General features: G+C 33.4%; 1 protein-coding gene across 1 annotated transcript in view; it reads left to right on the top strand.

Moving 5' to 3' along the window:
* The window catches only part of LOC149795068 (protein FAM184A-like), a 64,286-nt gene that overhangs the window by 37,945 nt on the left and 7,526 nt on the right, over window positions 1-18,815 (top strand). The window contains exons 10-14 of the mRNA XM_089964771.1: window positions 2,393-2,605; window positions 3,957-4,110; window positions 8,455-8,582; window positions 9,180-9,364; window positions 15,742-15,888. Of these exons, the coding sequence (XP_089820897.1) occupies window positions 2,393-2,605; window positions 3,957-4,110; window positions 8,455-8,582; window positions 9,180-9,364; window positions 15,742-15,888 (827 nt within the window). The remainder of the gene's footprint in view (window positions 1-2,392; window positions 2,606-3,956; window positions 4,111-8,454; window positions 8,583-9,179; window positions 9,365-15,741; window positions 15,889-18,815) is intronic.

Here is an 18,815-nt window from a genome sequence, read left to right as displayed (position 1 = left end):
TATACTCATTTAGTCTGTATTCATCAATGTGTTACCATACTCATTTAGTCTGTTCAGTAATCTGTAACTATACTTGTTTAGTCTGTGTTCATCAATGTGTTACCATACTCATTTAGTCTGTTCAGCAACCTGTGAGGATAGTCATTTAGTCTATGTTCAGCAATCTGTGACTATACTCACTTAGTCTGTGTTCATCAGTGTGTGACCATACTCATTTAGTCTGTGTTCATCAATGTGTTATCATACTCATTTAGTCTGTTCAGCAACCTGTGAGGATAGTCATTTAGTCTGTGTTCAGCAATCTGTGACTATACTCACTTAGTCTGTGTTCATCAGTGTGTGACCATACTCATTTAGTCTGTATTCATCAATGTGTGACCATGCACATTTAGTCTGTGTTCATCAATGTGTGACCATGCACATTTAGTCTGTATTCATCAATGTGTGACCATGCACATTTAGTCTGTGTTCATCAATGTGTGACCATGCACATTTAGTCTGTGTTCATCAATGTGTGACCATGCACATTTAGTCTGTGTTCATCAATGTGTGACCATGCACATTTAGTCTGTATTCATCAATGTGTGACCATGCACATTTAGTCTGTGTTCATCAATGTGTGACCATGCACATTTAGTCTGTGTTCATCAGTGTGTGACCATGCACATTTAGTCTGTGTTCATCAATGTGTGACCATGCACATTTAGTCTGTGTTCATCAATGTGTGACCATGCACATTTAGTCTGTGTTCATCAGTGTGTGACCATGCACATTTAGTCTGTGTTCATCAATGTGTGACCATGCACATTTAGTCTGTGTTCATCAGTGTGTGACCATGCACATTTAGTCTGTGTTCATCAATGTGTGACCATGCACATTTAGTCTGTGTTCATCAATGTGTGACCATGCACATTTAGTCTGTGTTCATCAATGTGTGACCATGCACATTTAGTCTGTATTCATCAATGTGTGACCATGCACATTTAGTCTGTGTTCATCAATGTGTGACCATGCACATTTAGTCTGTGTTCATCAGTGTGTGACCATGCACATTTAGTCTGTATTCATCAATGTGTGACCATGCACATTTAGTCTGTGTTCATCAATGTGTGACCATGCACATTTAGTCTGTGTTCATCAGTGTGTGACCATGCACATTTAGTCTGTGTTCATCAATGTGTGACCATGCACATTTAGTCTGTGTTCATCAATGTGTGACCATGCACATTTAGTCTGTGTTCATCAGTGTGTGACCATGCACATTTAGTCTGTGTTCATCAATGTGTGACCATGCACATTTAGTCTGTGTTCATCAATGTGTGACCATGCACATTTAGTCTGTGTTCATCAGTGTGTGACCATGCACATTTAGTCTGTGTTCATCAATGTGTGACCATGCACATTTAGTCTGTGTTCATCAGTGTGTGACCATGCACATTTAGTCTGTGTTCATCAATGTGTGACCATGCACATTTAGTCTGTGTTCATCAATGTGTGACCATGCACATTTAGTCTGTGTTCATCAGTGTGTGACCATGCACATTTAGTCTGTGTTCATCAATGTGTGACCATGCACATTTAGTCTGTGTTCATCAATGTGTGACCATGCACATTTAGTCTGTGTTCATCAATGTGTGACCATGCACATTTAGTCTGTGTTCATCAGTGTGTGACCATGCACATTTAGTCTGTGTTCATCAATGTGTGACCATGCACATTTAGTTTGTGTTCATCAATGTGTGACCATGCACATTTAGTATGTGTTCATCAATGTGTGACCATGCACATTTAGTCTGTGTTCATCAATGTGTGACCATGCACATTTAGTCTGTGTTCATCAATGTGTGACCATGCACATTTAGTCTGTTCAGCCTTTATTCTTCATATACTACTGTCATGTCACAGTTAATAAAAATGTTATGTTGGAGACAATGGTGGCATGGGTCAGAACATATAGTATATGAGATACTATGGGACTAAGATGATGCATAATAATTACTTGACATAAAGATAAATAATTAAAATTATAAATGACCTCAGCAAGTCTTACATTTGAACGGATTCTTGGATAAGAAATATAGTCTGGGGGACATTGACCTGTATGTGGGTGACAAAAATTTAACTTTCTGATAGACACTTGCTCTAATGTCACAGCAGTCATATGAAACATCATTGCTGAGTGAAATCAGAGACATTGACTGACAAGAAAAATGTGCATTTTATGTTCCTCCTCATATAAAACCATCCATCTTGTAAGGCCAGCAGTTTATGACCTTAGGAATTTCATCATAAGGTGGAGATCACTATTATATAATTAATAAGTTTGAAATTTGAACAAATGTCATTTCATCCATATTAGGATTCATTGCTCTGGGTATTTTGTTTGCTTCAGATTGCCATGTTGAAAGAAAACTTGCAGAACAGTGAATCTAAAATTGGTGAGGAACTGGAGCGATTCCGTCAGGATGCAGAGGCAGAGAGGAAACGGCTAGAGCAAGAACTTCTTGCTGCGGCAGATGAGTATGCTAACAAGATCCGCATCATGGAGGAGGTCCAAGTAGAGAAAATTAAGAAACTGAAGGAACAGAAAGATCAAGAAATGGAGGTATCATTGAAAGCACATGAAAAAATTCATCTGAAATCGTGTTTATACTTAAAAGAGAAAATATGAAATTGAACCTGCTTAAACAAACTCAAAGAGGCTTGCAAAATTTGTAAGGTTAAACTAAATTTTGTTAATATTAAACAGAAAGATGTAGATTATTTAGCAATTCTAACCCTAATTATAGGGGTCTTTCAGAAAGGTTCATTGATATGAGTTGTTTTCAAATAATATAGAAAAATTAGCAACCTATAGGTATGGTAGTTTTAATGCCTTCAGATTTGTGTGTGTGATTTAGACTTTTAACATAGCTTTTAGTCATATCGCTACGATGTCTGCAGTGTGGCAGTTTAAATTTATGTCTAGCACTGAGACATCATGCCACAGACATGTAGCATCATGTCCCACTCTCTCACATTATCCTGACACCAGGCTGACCAGTCCTAACACTAACCTCTTAATGCTGAGTGACAGGCAAGGCAGCTGCTATTATCATTTTTATAAGTCTTTTATCTGACTTGGCTGGTGTTCGAACTCATGACCTCCCACATCTGAGGCAGACACTCTAACCACTTATGGCACTGGAGCAGTTGTCTCCAAATTTAAATATTACACTGTTATTGATATTCATCTTAGTTATGTTTCACTGTTGTTAATGTTCTTCTTGGTTATGTTATTTCATGTGGATAATGCTCAGCAAAATAATTGTCCACGTCAGTTAAAGAAAGCTTTATATTTTTTTAATTTGATTTGTAATGTTTTACTGACCCTAACTTAGCTCTTGTTTTTTCCATGAAAATAATATTGTTCAGTGGGAAGTTCAATTGAAGTAACCACAGAAGTGTGTACTTCTCTGTTTTACAATAGTTTATAGGTAATACTGTACCAAAATATGGGCTACTGTTCAATCAGTCAGTTTGATTGGCGGAAATCTTTATGTTCCAAGATGCTGCAAGCCAAACTGAAGTGCTTGATATTGCTGTACTGCATTTAAGCATCTGTATGATTATGAGTTAGGCCAATACATATGGATCTCCTGAGTTTATGAATTGTTGACAAATAAATAAGGGAATTGGATTTATGATCACAAATTGAGACCTTGCATTTGTCAGTTCGGGCAAACTGCATTTGACATAGAAAGGAGCATGCCAGCTATCTAGAGGGTGAATGACACTAAAAATAGTAAATGTACACTTTGTGACTTCTTTTTCAAAACATAATATTAGATGAGCTGTCAATATTGATATGGAAAACTTCTATCAGGTGGCAAAAATTATGGATTTGACTTTGGAAAACTACTGACTACAAAGTCTACACAAATTTTAGAATTCAATGTGTGCTTTTCATTGCACAGGAACAACTGTTCAAGATGAAGGAGAAGCATGTAGAGGACATGCAGGCCCAGATGACAGCACACAAGGTGACGGTGGAGAGTATCACTAGCCAGGCTGAGAAGCAGCGAGCTGCAGACTTACAAGCGCAGCAGGATAAATATTCAAAAGCTTTGGGTTTGTATTATTTTACTTGTCATTAGTACCAGATACATTACAGATAAAAGTCAGTTTCCAGTCACTTCTGTTGTTATCAGTAGCATCCCCTTCCCCCACCCCAAACATTCCATATGAACTTTTTATGTTCATCAGATATTGAGAATTCATTTATTTCTTCTAGTATATGAAAAAGATGACTTTTCTTGGTAATTTATCATTTTAGTGGATTTTATAGTGTTGTTAGGTCTAGCTTTCATTTCTAGAAAGCAAGGTATAAGTGTCATTTTAACAGCAGTAAGATTGGCATACACATTAGCAAAGTGAAGAGCATTTTTCAAGACATCATTGGATAGGCATCAGCATAGTGAAGAGCATCTTTCAAGATATCATTGGATAGGCATCAACAAAGTGAAAAGCATTTTTTAAGACATCATTGGATAGGCATCAGCATAGTGAAGAGTATTTTTTAAGACATCAATGGATAGGCATCAGCATAGTGAAGAGTATTTTTTAAGACATCATTGAATAGGCATCAGCAAAGTGAAGAGTATTTTTCAAGACATCAATGGATAGGCATCAGCATAGTGAAGAGCATCTTTCAAGATCATTGAATAGGCAAAGTGAAAAGCATTTTTCAAGACATTGAATAGGCATCAGCAAAATGAAGAGTATTTGTCAAGACATCATTGGATAGGCATCAGCAAAGTGAAGAGCATTTTTCAAGACATTGGATAGGCATTAGCAAAGTGAAGAGCATTTTTCAAGACATCATTGGATAGGCATCAGCATAGGGAAGAGCATCTTTCAAGACATCATTGGATAGGCATCAGCAAAGTGAAGAACATTTTTCAAGACATTGGATAGGCATCAGCAAAATGAAGAGCATTCTTCAAGACATTGGATAGGCATCAGCAAAGTGAAGAGTATTATTCAAGACATTGAATAGGCATCAGCAAAGTGAAGAGCATTTTTCAAGACATCATTGGATAGGTATCAGCAAAGTGATGAGCATTTTTCAAGACATCATTGGATAGGCATCAGCAAAGTGAAGAGCATTTTTCAAGACATTGGATAGGTATCAGCAAAGTGAAGAGCATTTTTCAAGCATGGCATATGTATCAGCAAAGTGAAGAGCATTTTCAAGCATGGCATATGCATCAGCTGAATGAAGAGTATGATCTAACGCTTTGTGGCATAGGCATCAGCAAAGTGAAAAGATATTCTAAAACTTTGGTATAGGCATCAGCATAGAGGGGAGGTATGTTTCAAGACTTTATGGCACAGGTATCAGCAGAGTGAGCAGCCTATGTCAGGGCTTCAAGGCATAGTCATCAGCACAGCATAGAGTTTGTGCTAAGACTCATGGCATAGGCATCATCAAAGTGAAAAGCACTTTTCAAAATATCATGGCACAGACATCAGCAAAGTGTTAGATCATACTCTTCACTTGGCTGATACCTAAGCCATAAAGTCTTTGATCAACATATTCACTTTGCTGATGTCTGTGCAATGATATCTTGAAAAATGCTTTCAAATGAAGTCCTGACACAGACTCTTCACTTTGCTGATACCTATGCCACAAAAAGTCTTAGCACATACTTTTCACTTTGCTGATGTCTATTCCATAGTCTTAAAACAAATTCTTCACTTTGCTGATACCTATGCCTATAGTCATTAGCACAACATAAGAGTACGTGCTAAGACTTCATGACATTTTCATCTGATTCAGCAAATTGATGAGTCTGCTTAGACTTAAAGGCATAGGCATCAGATAAGTCCAGAGTCTATATCAAAACTTATTGGCATAGGTATTAGCAAAGTTAAGAGTCTGTGTCAAAACTTCTTGCCATAGGCATTAGCAAAGTGAAGCATCTGTGTCAAAACTTCTTAGCATAGGCATCAGCAAAGTGTAATATATGTGTTATAAACTTGAAATTTGATGATTTTGAATGACACATAAATAAATGATAAATCATAGTTGAAAACACTAGTATTACACAGTATTTGTAGAACCCTGGTTATTTTAACTTGGCAATTTATAAACTGCCTAATATTTGTATGCTTACAAATTAAAATTAAATTGACTGAGCAATCTTGAATTTGCTACCATTCTCTAAAAAATTTAAAGTTATTGATTTTTGCAAAAGTTTCAGAGTTAATATGAATGACAAACACTTTAAAGTTTTCATCATGTAAGACCTATACAGAATCAGGGTTCCCATGCTGGGTTTGTTCCTCAATAGGAAATGGGCTTTACTTTTGCAAATATTGATTAAAGTCAGGGGAAAAACAAAAGATCGTCATCTGCCATTTGATTGCAGAAACAATACCTAATTGAGCCATAATTAAGCTGGTTGTAAGTTAAATATATTTGGTTCTTACCGGAATATTTAGACGTTGTGAAACTCTTTAGTCAGATGAGGTACAATTGCTTGTGGATGCTTTTCCTAAACATATTTGGATAGGTTCTACTCTGAAGTTTCTTACATTGCACAGGGTTGGGGTTTTAAAGAAGTATAATTTCCCAGGTTTTCCTCACTGATTATCTTGGCTATTTACAAAGACCCTGCATTTCTTAGATATTGTTAAAATAACATTTAATTCCCGTGATTGTGGTATATGATTGTTGAGTAATATTTGGGTTATAGAGTATATAGCTTGGCCTTACTTCAGATTTGCACCTCTCAAAAAACTGCTTGCTCCACAAGGTCATTTTTACTTCCTGGACATGAGATAAATTGAAGGAAAAAGTAATTAACTGAAAACTCTGTTAGTTTTTATGAATAATTTATAATTCACTTATGTCTCTTGCAGAAGTTATTATTGTCTACTCTACCAAAATGTATTTAGCAAATTTTAATAACTGCTAAAGTTAGTATACTTTGGAATAGTTCAGGTTAATTTCTCAAGTACATGGCAGTAACTATTTTAATCATAAGCGCATTGATTCCCTAATGCCACTTGTTTAGGCATATTACATGTACATAGAAGAATGCAAACATTCTCATCATTGTGCAAATGGACACAAATTCACCTTATGCTTCTTCCACTTTCAGAAGCACTAATAATTGTAGCATGGAGCCATAGTCAATCCAAGTGCTCATGTGATCAGATTAATCAAGTAGATTAGTTCTTTCATATTCAGTTTTATGTCATTTATAATTCTTAAGAATAAGGTGTGAATACCAGTCTAGTTTAAAAATGTGCTAATAGGTTGTTTGCATTTTGTGATCATGATAAGTTTAAGAAAATAAATAATTTAACTTATCTTCCCCAGTTCTCCTTTTGATATGTAAATTTAACAAACATATATAGTGATAAATCTTTGCTTATTTCTTCAAAGTTTGCATTGGGAACACATTGTTCAACATTGTCATCAATATTAACCTTAGAAACAACTCCCATTCTGCTTTTGGGGTGAATTTTAATATCATATCTTAATAAATGCATGGAAATCAACTTACTGCTAGCTAAGGGCAATTTTCAGTTCAGAATATTTTTTAAGACATCATTGAATAGACAATGATCTGGATATACTTAGCAATTATTATAATGAATATACAGTCCAAAGTCATATTGAAAATTAACAAAAGGCACCAACCAAATGTAAATGGAGTTTTCTTTTTAGATAGTTATATGAAGGTATATAATTTTTATGGACTTTTTGTCCAAATTTAAAACAACCATTTAAAAACACATTCTTCATATCAACAAATGGAGTTGAGCTGACTGATATTAACATGTTTTTTCAGTACATTTAAATGAGTTACATGCAAATTTATATGAATTTCAATAGTTATCCTTGTTTCTAGGGATATATCCAGGTAGTTTAGGTCATATTCCCAATTTAGATATTATAGGAGAGTCTTCAAATTTAAACAGCTATTGATTTTTAAAAAACCCAACACATTTCCAAAGTTAATTCCATTTTGTAAAGGTTATAAATGAACCTTGAAACAAAATCAACTTTGTTCAGTTATTCTGTCATTATTTTATAAATACTGTACATGTTAGAATGAAAAATTGATATGTTCTGGATTGTTCCTAATTTTCCAGAAGTTTTTATTCTATGGTCACATTCACCTTTGTAAGTTTTCTGTTTTTATTTCAACCATTTTTTGTGCTCAAATGATGTTGAATCTAAACCTTGTCAGATTTTCTAGCTAAACATTCATTTGTGGATATAGACAGCTAGGAGAAATTTGGTACATTCAGATATTTCATTCCCAGAAAAGACAGTTCAGCCGTTGACTTTTATGACTAAAGATATTGTAAGGAAAATGTTTATTTAAAATCCAACCAATAATTGCAGCTTATATTAATGATCAATTGTCTGATATGTATGTTATTATTTGCTTGTAGAGGACTTGCGGTCTGACTTGGTCGAGAAGCATTTGGCGATGTTAGATCAGAAGCAGAGAGAGCATGAGGCACAGATACGCACTGCTCGTATGGAGCTTGAGAGAGCTGTTGAGATTTCTAAGTCAAAGGTTTGTGTTTTTTATTTCCATATAGAATGAAATGATGTTTGCATACATTACTTGTCAAACTTGATGATTATGAAAATCATGGAAAATGCTTGAATCCATTACTTTTCAGACTTGGTGACTAAGAATGTCATGGATGATGAACTATATATACACAGTGGATATTGCTTTTAGTGAGTAAATAGAGAAAAGTAGTTCTTCCTCATGTTTTCTTTTAAGAGCAACACATGCCTGCTCAACCCAATTGAAGTTACATGCAACCCAATTGAAGTTACCTCACATTTTGATTGGGTATATTTTGTAAACCCAGTGTAAGTGACATGTAACTCTCACATTTTAATTGTGTATTTACATCAGGAAATAGATTCTTATATACAACATCTGACTTAAAAACTTGTATCACATTACTGACAATAATATCTCCATTAAGATTTATAAAATTGTGTATTCCATGATCTTGATAATTTTTTGGAGTTAATCAGTATTGCTTGGCACAAATTTCAAAGTTATTTTGATGATTAACTGTGGATTAAAAATGAAAAATTCAATCAAACCCTGTACAGGTTTTAAAAAAGTGTTTAAAGATTACATTTTTTGCAGGAGAGAGATCATCAAATAAGAGTGGAAGAGCTACAAGGGGAGATAACTCACCGAGAGCGGCATGTGATCAATTTGAAAGAGGAGCTAAGATCTCTTGAGTCCAGCATTAGTAACCTGAATAAAGATATTGCATCTAAGGAAAAAGAAATACAGAAAGTCAAGAGTGATGCAAAAGTCCAAGTTAAGTATGTTTCTTTTCCAGAATATTTTTTACAGATTTAATTAAATAATTTACAATCCAGGCAGTCAATGCTCTTTAACTTTTCCTTTTACAGATCTCTGTGATTTGGAATCCATAATTCAGTCTACATGTGCTTGAAAGTACTTTCTGCTTAGTTCTCTTTTATTAAACACTGTCTTAAAATATTTATTTAAAACTTTCCCTTTTGTTTTAAACACATATTTTATAATGACCTAAATCAGTTGCTTAGAATTGTATGCACATATACATTGTATGGTGACCTAAATCAATTACTAACAATTTTATATATACACATACATATTGTATGGTGACTTACTAACAATTTAATGCACATACACATTGTATGGTGACCTACTTTGAATGTTATGCACATACACATTATACAACGACCTACTAACAATTTTATGCAAATACATATTGTATGGTGACTTACTAAAAATTGTATGCACATACATATAGTATGGTGACCTACTAAGAAGTTAATACACATACACACTGTATGGTGACCTACTAGCAGTTTTATGCACATACACATTGTACAGTGACCTACTAACATTTTTATGCACATATGCATTGTACAGTGACCTACTAACAATCTCAGGTACATACACAGTATGGTGACCTAAACTTTGTATGCACATACACATTTTACAGTGACCTTCTAACTATGACCTACTAACAGTCTCATGCACATACACATTGTATGGTGACCTACTAACAATTTGATGCACATATATATTGTATGGTGACCTACAAACAATTTTATGCACATGCATATTGTATAGTAATCTACTAACAATTTTATGCACATGCAGATTGTATGGTGACCTACTAACAGTTTTTTTCACATATTGTATTGTGTCCTACTAACAATTTTATGCACATATAATAAGGTGACCTAATTTACTTACTAACAATTTGCATTGATTTGGTACTTATTTAAAATACCTTTTCAGTGATTATATTGGGGAAAGCTAAAAAGCAACAACAAACTTACTTTGTAGTTACTCTGTTGCATGAAAAGAAAAAGGGTCATCAGTTATTGAAATGTCAGTAATAATTAGCAGAATATGTAAAAATAAAAAATTTGCTTCATGCACCTCCAATTCTGTGTCCTAGATTGTACTTGCAGGTGAGTGCATTCTGTTTTTCCTTATCCTTTTTGTTTGCTGGTCTTTCTTGCATAGTTTGGCTAAATTTCATGATGTTATTTTATCTTTATTGCTTAATATTTGTCCATGACAGAGAGTCATGTCTACTGGATTTTTTGTTATGATTTTAAGAACTAAACAATATGAGACAGAGAGAGATTTTGTAAATTTCTGTTTAATATTGGTCTTTGGGAATCTATGATCAGAGTTTATAGTATTGTTTAGATATAATTTTAGAGGAATTATTTATTTAAATTATTCTTTGGAATTAGAGACTGATTATTTTTTTCTCACTAAAACAATACTTTGGGATTATTGAGAACTCATTCAAAAGCATGTGGGATTATATCATTGTGGTATATCAGGACATTTGTGACTGTTGGAATTCATTTGGAACATTCTATACTTTTGGATATTTTTACAGGATATATAGGATAATTTGGAATTTAATTCATATTACTGTAAGTGTCTTTGAATTTTCACTTTGTATTCTAGGCAGATAAATTATTTGTTGAATTTTACTTAAATTGTCAATTTCATTTTCTTTCCTGTTACCTTGTTTAATCCCATAGAGTTGTAATAATGAAAATGAGGGATCCTGCAGCAATCTAATTTATAAATACATGCTTATGTTTCCATAACTTGAACCTGACTAAATCTTCATCTTCCATAACTTGAACTTGTTTTAATGTTCACCCTCAAGTACTTGGGCCTGATTTAAAAGTCACTGGCCATATCCAACATTTTTCTGTTTACATCAGGTTTGCATTACATGATTAAAAGTACAGTAGTTATACCCATGCAAAAAGAATAAAAAAATTATCAAGTGTAAAGAAGAAATAATAATTTAATTACTCGAAATAGAAGTATACAGTGATGTTACTTCCCCTTAGCTACGATTTCCCACCTATAGAGGATGCCAACCAGAAATGATGTACATTTATCCCCATGATACAAAGTACATGCCTGGATTGTGTCACTTTCAAAACTGTTCCATTGTTTCAATTTATTTTCAAAATTCCCATTTATACAGGTAAAACGGAATCAATGTTGGCATCCCTATGTCAGCCGACTTTATAAAGATAAAAGAAATCAGCACACCTAAAAGAATCCAAAGGAACCAAAGTTGGCTTCCTTATGTCGGCCAACTTCATAAGAAAAAATCAGCACACTTAAAAGATACTAAAGTCAGTTTCTGGGGTTGGCTTGCTTTGTAACAAAATAACCTTTATATTTGATATCCTGTCTGTAAGTTTAAGCAAGGAGTTTATTGCTTGCCGCCAGTTGTGTTTATTCATCATCTGGGCATTAATTTGTTTGCCACATGTAATCATAATTGATGTTTACAGGGAAATAGTATACACACAGCAATAACTAGCTTTAAAAATACTTTTGTAACCTATGCTAGCCAACAGATTATCATTTGCATGTGTTTTAAAATAATGATTTTTTTTAATTTGCAAGATACTGTTGTATAGTTAACCTGGATACAACTCAGTCTTGGTCATTATGCACCTTATAATGTATAATGCATGAATGGCAGGTGCCTTCAAGCAGTCTGGCGATATTTTCATCTCATTTGCGATTTTGTTATCTGATATAAGTGCTACACACTACTGTAAGGATACATACAACAGCTGGCATCATCTGCTACATATACAGAGTTCATGGATATATTTATTTCTTTAATAAATTTCGCATGATGAAAAAAGAAGGAATAAATGATAACAATTCAAGGTTAGTTTCTTTCATTTTATTTTCAAATACGTGTTTGTTTATCAATTTTACTGTACCCTGCAGGGGGCAGGTGTCACAAATTTAACACAAAATTAGTAGTTCCTTTCTTATTTGTATGGAATAATGGAGGAAATATGATTGACGAGATTGACTAGTAATGACAGGCTTTCAGTTTACGCACGCACACACTAAGGCATCAACATGAAAATAAAAACAAACAATAAAAAATTTAACTGGTAAGAGCTTCATATTGCAGCAACTAAACACTGACAAAATGCTCAGCATTATTCTCTCTCTCTCTCTCTCTCTCACATGTGTGATCGAGTGAATATTGTATGCAGCAGTGTTACAACCTGAAGCCTAAAATTAAATATATTTGTCATAATATCTCATGTATGCTACCCTTAGAAAAATGTGTATGTATTCTGTAGAATATTATCTGTTAAGTATTATTGTTTTATAAATCAATACTGATAATTTGACCAGAAGACTTAAATTGAGAATGTTGTTGTGTATTGTAGATGCATATATTTTTTTAACATAAATATAAATATTTTAATTAGAATGAACAAGATTTGTCAGTTTGTCTTTTCTCTCATATACACCATTCCCTCAATAACTTTTGCCCTGATAACTCGTGAACCCGCTTATAACACAGTCAGGCATGGATCCCATTTTTTAAACCAGAAAATACCCCAAAAATTTATCCATATTTGTTGAACTTGAAAAAATCACAATCAAAATTTGTAACGGAAGCTTTGATGTATCACTCGTTTTATCGTTAAAAATGGTAGATATGACCTGGAAATGTTAATTAGCACTATGAAACATCAAATTTAAAAAAAGGTCATACAATTTTTTACATTTTCTTTCCAAACGGCATCCCTAGTACACCGCTATTAACGATATGTAAGGAAATTTTGATAAATGAAAATGTCACTTACCTGAGTGGAGGCAGTACTTTCACAAATAAATAAAAATTAAATTAAAAAAATTATAAATTGAAATTTGTGTTCTAGTTCTATTTTTTAGTTCCTTTTAAGTGTAATCATCATAAATGCAATGTGTCCTCTTGTAATTAAACATAAAATGCATCAGTCTACCATAGCAGCTATGTCTGTGAGCATTTCTCTGAGAACCTAGTTAAGTGCTGACCATGTTTTGATAACTGACTTGCAGAAGTATTTGTTGTATTGTTGCACTGAATTAAAAGTTGGCCTCATTTGTATTTTCACGTTTATTATGTCTTTTGAATCAAATAAAGGAGGTGGAATAAAAGTAAAGTTAAAAGGCACGAAAATCCTACAAGCTTAAAATCTAGCAGCTCCAGTCGTAAGTCAGGTGTACTCACTTCATTTATCAATTGAACACTTATAAATGTTATTATGTATGTAACATAAACTACCTTAAATTAACTGACTGTTTCTTAACTGTGATAAAAAAATAACAAGGCAGCCAAGCAAAATTAATACTTCATAAAATAAAGAACTTAATTTCACAGATACGGACCACTGTGGGCAAGCGAGGTTCAGAGAATTCTTGAACTGGCACTTAGAGATATCCTCAAGGATGATAAGCTGTTTCATTATTACTTCCAGTGAAATCATGACGTCAATATTGTACTAATTGAACAATACAAAAATTGAGTTTCAACGTAGACGATTGTCTTCTGAAATAAATGTTGCGTGTTTTTGTAAAAAAGGAATCTTGTTTTGTGGTGTATCAACAGCTAGTCTAATTCCCTGCCCTGCGGACTCCTGATTTTGCAAGATACTATTAAACATCACTATGGGAACCAGACTCATCAAGAAAACAAAAAGCAGTGATGTAGTGCACATATTGTTTGCATACATGTGATGGTTGTTGAAACCAGTTGGAACAATCTTTAATATGTTGGACATTTTGAAAATAAATGTTATTTAAACAGAATAACAAACAACTTCATTAGAAATGTGTATTATTATAAATTATTATTGACATGATTGTAAAATGAGGATTCAGTCATTAAACAGCCCAGTTCCCTAACGCTGCTTTTTTTCTTAGTTTTTTGAGGTCTCTCGGTAACTCATGCCTGGTTTATAGTGTGGTCTATGTTTGTTGACCCCGTTGTGCGCGAGTTATTGAGGGAGAGGTGTATATATACGTTACGAAGGATAATTATTTTCTTTTAAAGAATATCAAGATAGTTTACTTTGTTTAAATTTAGTTTCTTTCCTAAAACCTATTCTATTTAACAACCTATAACAATTGTCAGAAACATTTTGTCCTAAATAAATTATATATATATATAAAACATAATAGCTACTTCTTGTTTGAAGAAAAACAACTTGTTCAAACTATTGTTAAGTTGGGCCAATTTGTATTTCAAGTTGGGCCGAATTGTCTCTTAAGTTGGGATGAATGTTCTTAATTTCAGCCCAAATTGGGCCAAAATGTCATGAGTCAAATTGTCTTTTGGGCCAAATTGACTACAAACCAGCGTAATTGGTTCAACTTTCCCATCGCTCACCCTATTTGATCCCACAGCTTCAATCCACTTTTTTTTTCTGTTGGTAAACAGGGTCTTTTGGAAAAGAAAGAACCCTTTTATCCCATCATCACTCTTTTGTTACATCCATTTGCACCATATTTGCTGTACAAAAGCATGATCATAAGATATATCACATAACACATTTACTTGGGGAAATTAAACACTGGATGGCTAGGTTGAATAGAAGGGATAAATGTACATCATATCTGTTTTTGGCATGTGGAAACTATTAATTGTTTATGGAGATTGGCAAATAATTTTTTCATTTAAAAAGTGTATTTTTAAGTCTAATTAAACATTTTTATGGTGTGCATGCATAACCAATGCATTTTGTTTATAACTATAATAATATCACACATTTGTACAATATAGGTGGCCAGTGACCTTTAATGTTCACCCTTCAAACTAATACCTGTAAAATATTCACCCTCCTGTATTTGGACTTAATTTAATGTTAATCCACTAATACTTGGACCTGATTTAATGTTCAACCTCCTCGGATGAATTTGATAAAGTTATAGCCCTTTCTATTTGTAATTTTTTTTAATAATTTTTTTCCAGTCATATTTACTTACTATAATTATTCAACTCAGAAAAATTATTGCACATATATACATGTTGTTTCTATCATTGGTGTGCATTAGTTTTGAAGAGAGTTTTGTCCCATTTTCTCTTTTAATCCTGTCTTCGTTGTTGCTAATGTCACATTGAAAGACTATCTAATAGTCAGAAATGTTTGTGTTGAAATTTCCATATACTTGTGGAAAAGATAGAAAATTTGAAAGTAAAATGTAATTGTTTCAGAAATTTACTCAAAATTCACAGAATTTATGCCTTTCAAATTTCTTTTGTGTTTGAAACTCCAAACTTTGAACTATACTTTTTTCTTACACATTTTTGTTCCATACACATTTTAGTTCTTACCTAACACATATATTTCAGAAATCGTGAAGAGCAATTGCTTAAGAAATACCAGGCAGAATTAGACAATTTACAGGCTGATCATATACGTGAGTCACAGGAACTTGTCACACAATTTAACCAGGCACAGGAATTACTGAAGGACAAGATTTCTGAGCTTCAGATTCTGTATGTTGAATTTATTAATCATTTTGTTTATTATTGTCTTGATAATCTTAGCATTTTCATTATTCCTAGTGATATCCAGTCAAAAGTGGTTTGTTTCATTATTCCTATTGGTATCCAGTCAAAAGTGGTTTGTTTCATTATTCCTATTGGTATCCAGTCAAAAGTGGTTTGTTTCATTATTCCTAGTGGTATCCAGTCAAAAGTGGTTTGTTTCATTATTCCTATTGGTATCCAGTCAAAATGGATTCTTTCATTATTCCTAGTGGTATCCAGTCAAAAGTGGTTTGTTTCATTATTCCTATTGGTATCCAGTCAAAAGTGGTTTGTTTCATTATTCCTATTGGTATCCAGTCAAAAGTGGTTTGTTTCATTATTCCTATTGGTATCCAGTCAAAAGTGGTTTGTTTCATTATTCCTATTGGTATCCAGTCAAAAGTGGCTTGTTTCATTATTCCTAGTGGTATCCAGTCAAAAGTGGTTTGTTTCATTATTCCTAGTGGTATCCAGTCAAAAGTGGATTCTTTCATTATTCCTAGTGGTATCCAGTCAAAAGTGGATTCTTTCATTATTCCTAGTGGTATCCAGTCAAAAGTGGTTTGTTTCATTATTCCTATTGGTATCCAGTCAAAAGTGGTTTGTTTCATTATTCCTAGTGGTATCCAGTGGATTCTTTCATTATTCCTAGTGGTATCCAGTCAAAATGGATTCTTTCATTATTCCTAGTGGTATCCAGTCAAAAGTGGTTTGTTTCATTTTTCCTAGTGGTATCCAATCAAAAGTGGATTGTTTTATTATTCCTAGTGGTATCAAATCAAAAGTGGTTTGTTTCATTTTTCCTAGTGGTATCCAGTCAAAAGTGGATTTTTTCATTATTTCTAGTGGTATCCAGTCAAAAGTGGTTTGTTTCATTTTTCCTGGTGGTATCCAGTCAAAAGTGGATTGTTTCATTATTCCTAGTGGTATCCAGTCAAAAGTGGTTTGTTTCATTATTCCTATTGGTATCCAGTCAAAAGTGGATTGTTTCATTATTCCTAGTGGTATCCAGTCAAAAGTGGATTGTTTCATTATTCCTAGTGGTATCCAGTCAAAAGTGGTTTGTTTCATTATTCCTAGTGGTATCCAGTGGATTCTTTCATTATTCCTAGTGGTATCCAGTCAAAATGGATTCTTTCATTATTCCTAGTGGTATCCAGTCAAAAGTGGTTTGTTTCATTTTTCCTAGTGGTATCCAATCAAAAGTGGATTGTTTTATTATTCCTAGTGGTATCAAGTCAAAAGTGGTTTGTTTCATTTTTCCTAGTGGTATCCAGTCAAAAGTGGATTTTTTCATTATTTCTAGTGGTATCCAGTCAAAAGTGGTTTGTTTCATTTTTCCTGGTGGTATCCAGTCAAAAGTGGATTGTTTCATTATTCCTAGTGGTATCCAGTCAAAAGTGGTTTGTTTCATTATTCCTATTGGTATCCAGTCAAAAGTGGATTATTTCATTATTCCTAGTGGTATCCAGTCAAAAGTGGATTGTTTCATTATTCCTAGTGGTATCCAGTCAAAAGTGGTTTGTTTCATTATTCCTAGTGGTATCCAGTCAAAAGTGGTTTGTTTCATTATTCCTAGTGGTATCCAGTCAAAAGTGGTTTGTTTCATTATTCCTAGTGGTATCCAGTCAAAAGTGGTTTGTTTCATTATTCCTAGTGGTATCCAGTCAAAAGTGGTTTGTTTCATTTTTCCTAGTGGTATCCAATCAAAAGTGGATTGTTTTATTATTCCTAGTGGTATCAAGTCAAAAGTGGTTTGTTTCATTTTTCCTAGTGGTATCCAGTCAAAAGTGGATTTTTTCATTATTTCTAGTGGTATCCAGTCAAAAGTGGTTTGTTTCATTTTTCCTGGTGGTATCCAGTCAAAAGTGGATTGTTTCATTATTCCTAGTGGTATCCAGTCAAAAGTGGTTTGTTTCATTATTCCTATTGGTATCCAGTCAAAAGTGGATTATTTCATTATTCCTAGTGGTATCCAGTCAAAAGTGGATTGTTTCATTATTCCTAGTGGTATCCAGTCAAAAGTGGTTTGTTTCATTATTCCTAGTGGTATCCAGTCAAAAGTGGTTTGTTTCATTATTCCTAGTGGTATCCAGTCAAAAGTGGTTTGTTTCATTATTCCTAGTGGTATCCAGTCAAAAGTGGTTTGTTTCATTATTCCTAGTGGTATCCAGTCAAAAGTGATTTGTATAGATGAAGAAATGATAACACTTTTTGTACATTCCAATCATTTTCTGAACTTGCATAACAAATAATCTCCATAAATGCCAATATTTATAAGAGAATAAATGTGTCACAAAAACTAATATGTATTTTGTATCAATTTTCTAGATTTGTTTAGACTTTTGATATGGGTCAATTTTGCATGGATCTTTTCACCCACTAGAGACAAGGTCATAATCCATATGTGAAAGATCTGAATTTATGGGTTTTTTTCCTTCATGTTAGTTTCAAACAGTCTTATTTATTTGTTTATTTATTTATGGAAATGAATGCACATCTTCATAAATTCCAATATTTATGAAATACATGTAGAATATTTATTTGTACATTGTTAGAGATTTAAAATTTCCTTTTATTATTAAATATGTAGGGTTATGGATATTCAGGCAGTTACTTAGATGAGGTATCACAGAACAGCTTTGTATTATTCACCAAAGGATAATATTTTGTTTTATTCATATTGTTTTATTTGTAAAGATATCCATACTGTATATCCATGTTTATTCCTCATTATTTACCATGGCATATGCATGATTTATGTTGTTTGTACCAAGGGAGGATACTAGTACAGAAATACATATGTGTTAGCTTGGCTTATGATAATGTTTTGGCCTGCACTGTGTATAAGTGGCTGGACATTTTTTCCTAGGTCACTTTTTATGCAGTTACGA

Source organism: Sinohyriopsis cumingii, chromosome 7 (genome assembly GCF_028554795.1).
Source record: "Sinohyriopsis cumingii isolate HCF-2022 chromosome 7, ASM2855479v2, whole genome shotgun sequence".
NCBI lineage: Eukaryota > Metazoa > Mollusca > Bivalvia > Unionida > Unionidae > Sinohyriopsis > Sinohyriopsis cumingii.
Note: the sequence above shows the minus strand (reverse complement) of the source record. Positions and strands in the feature narration are given on the sequence as shown.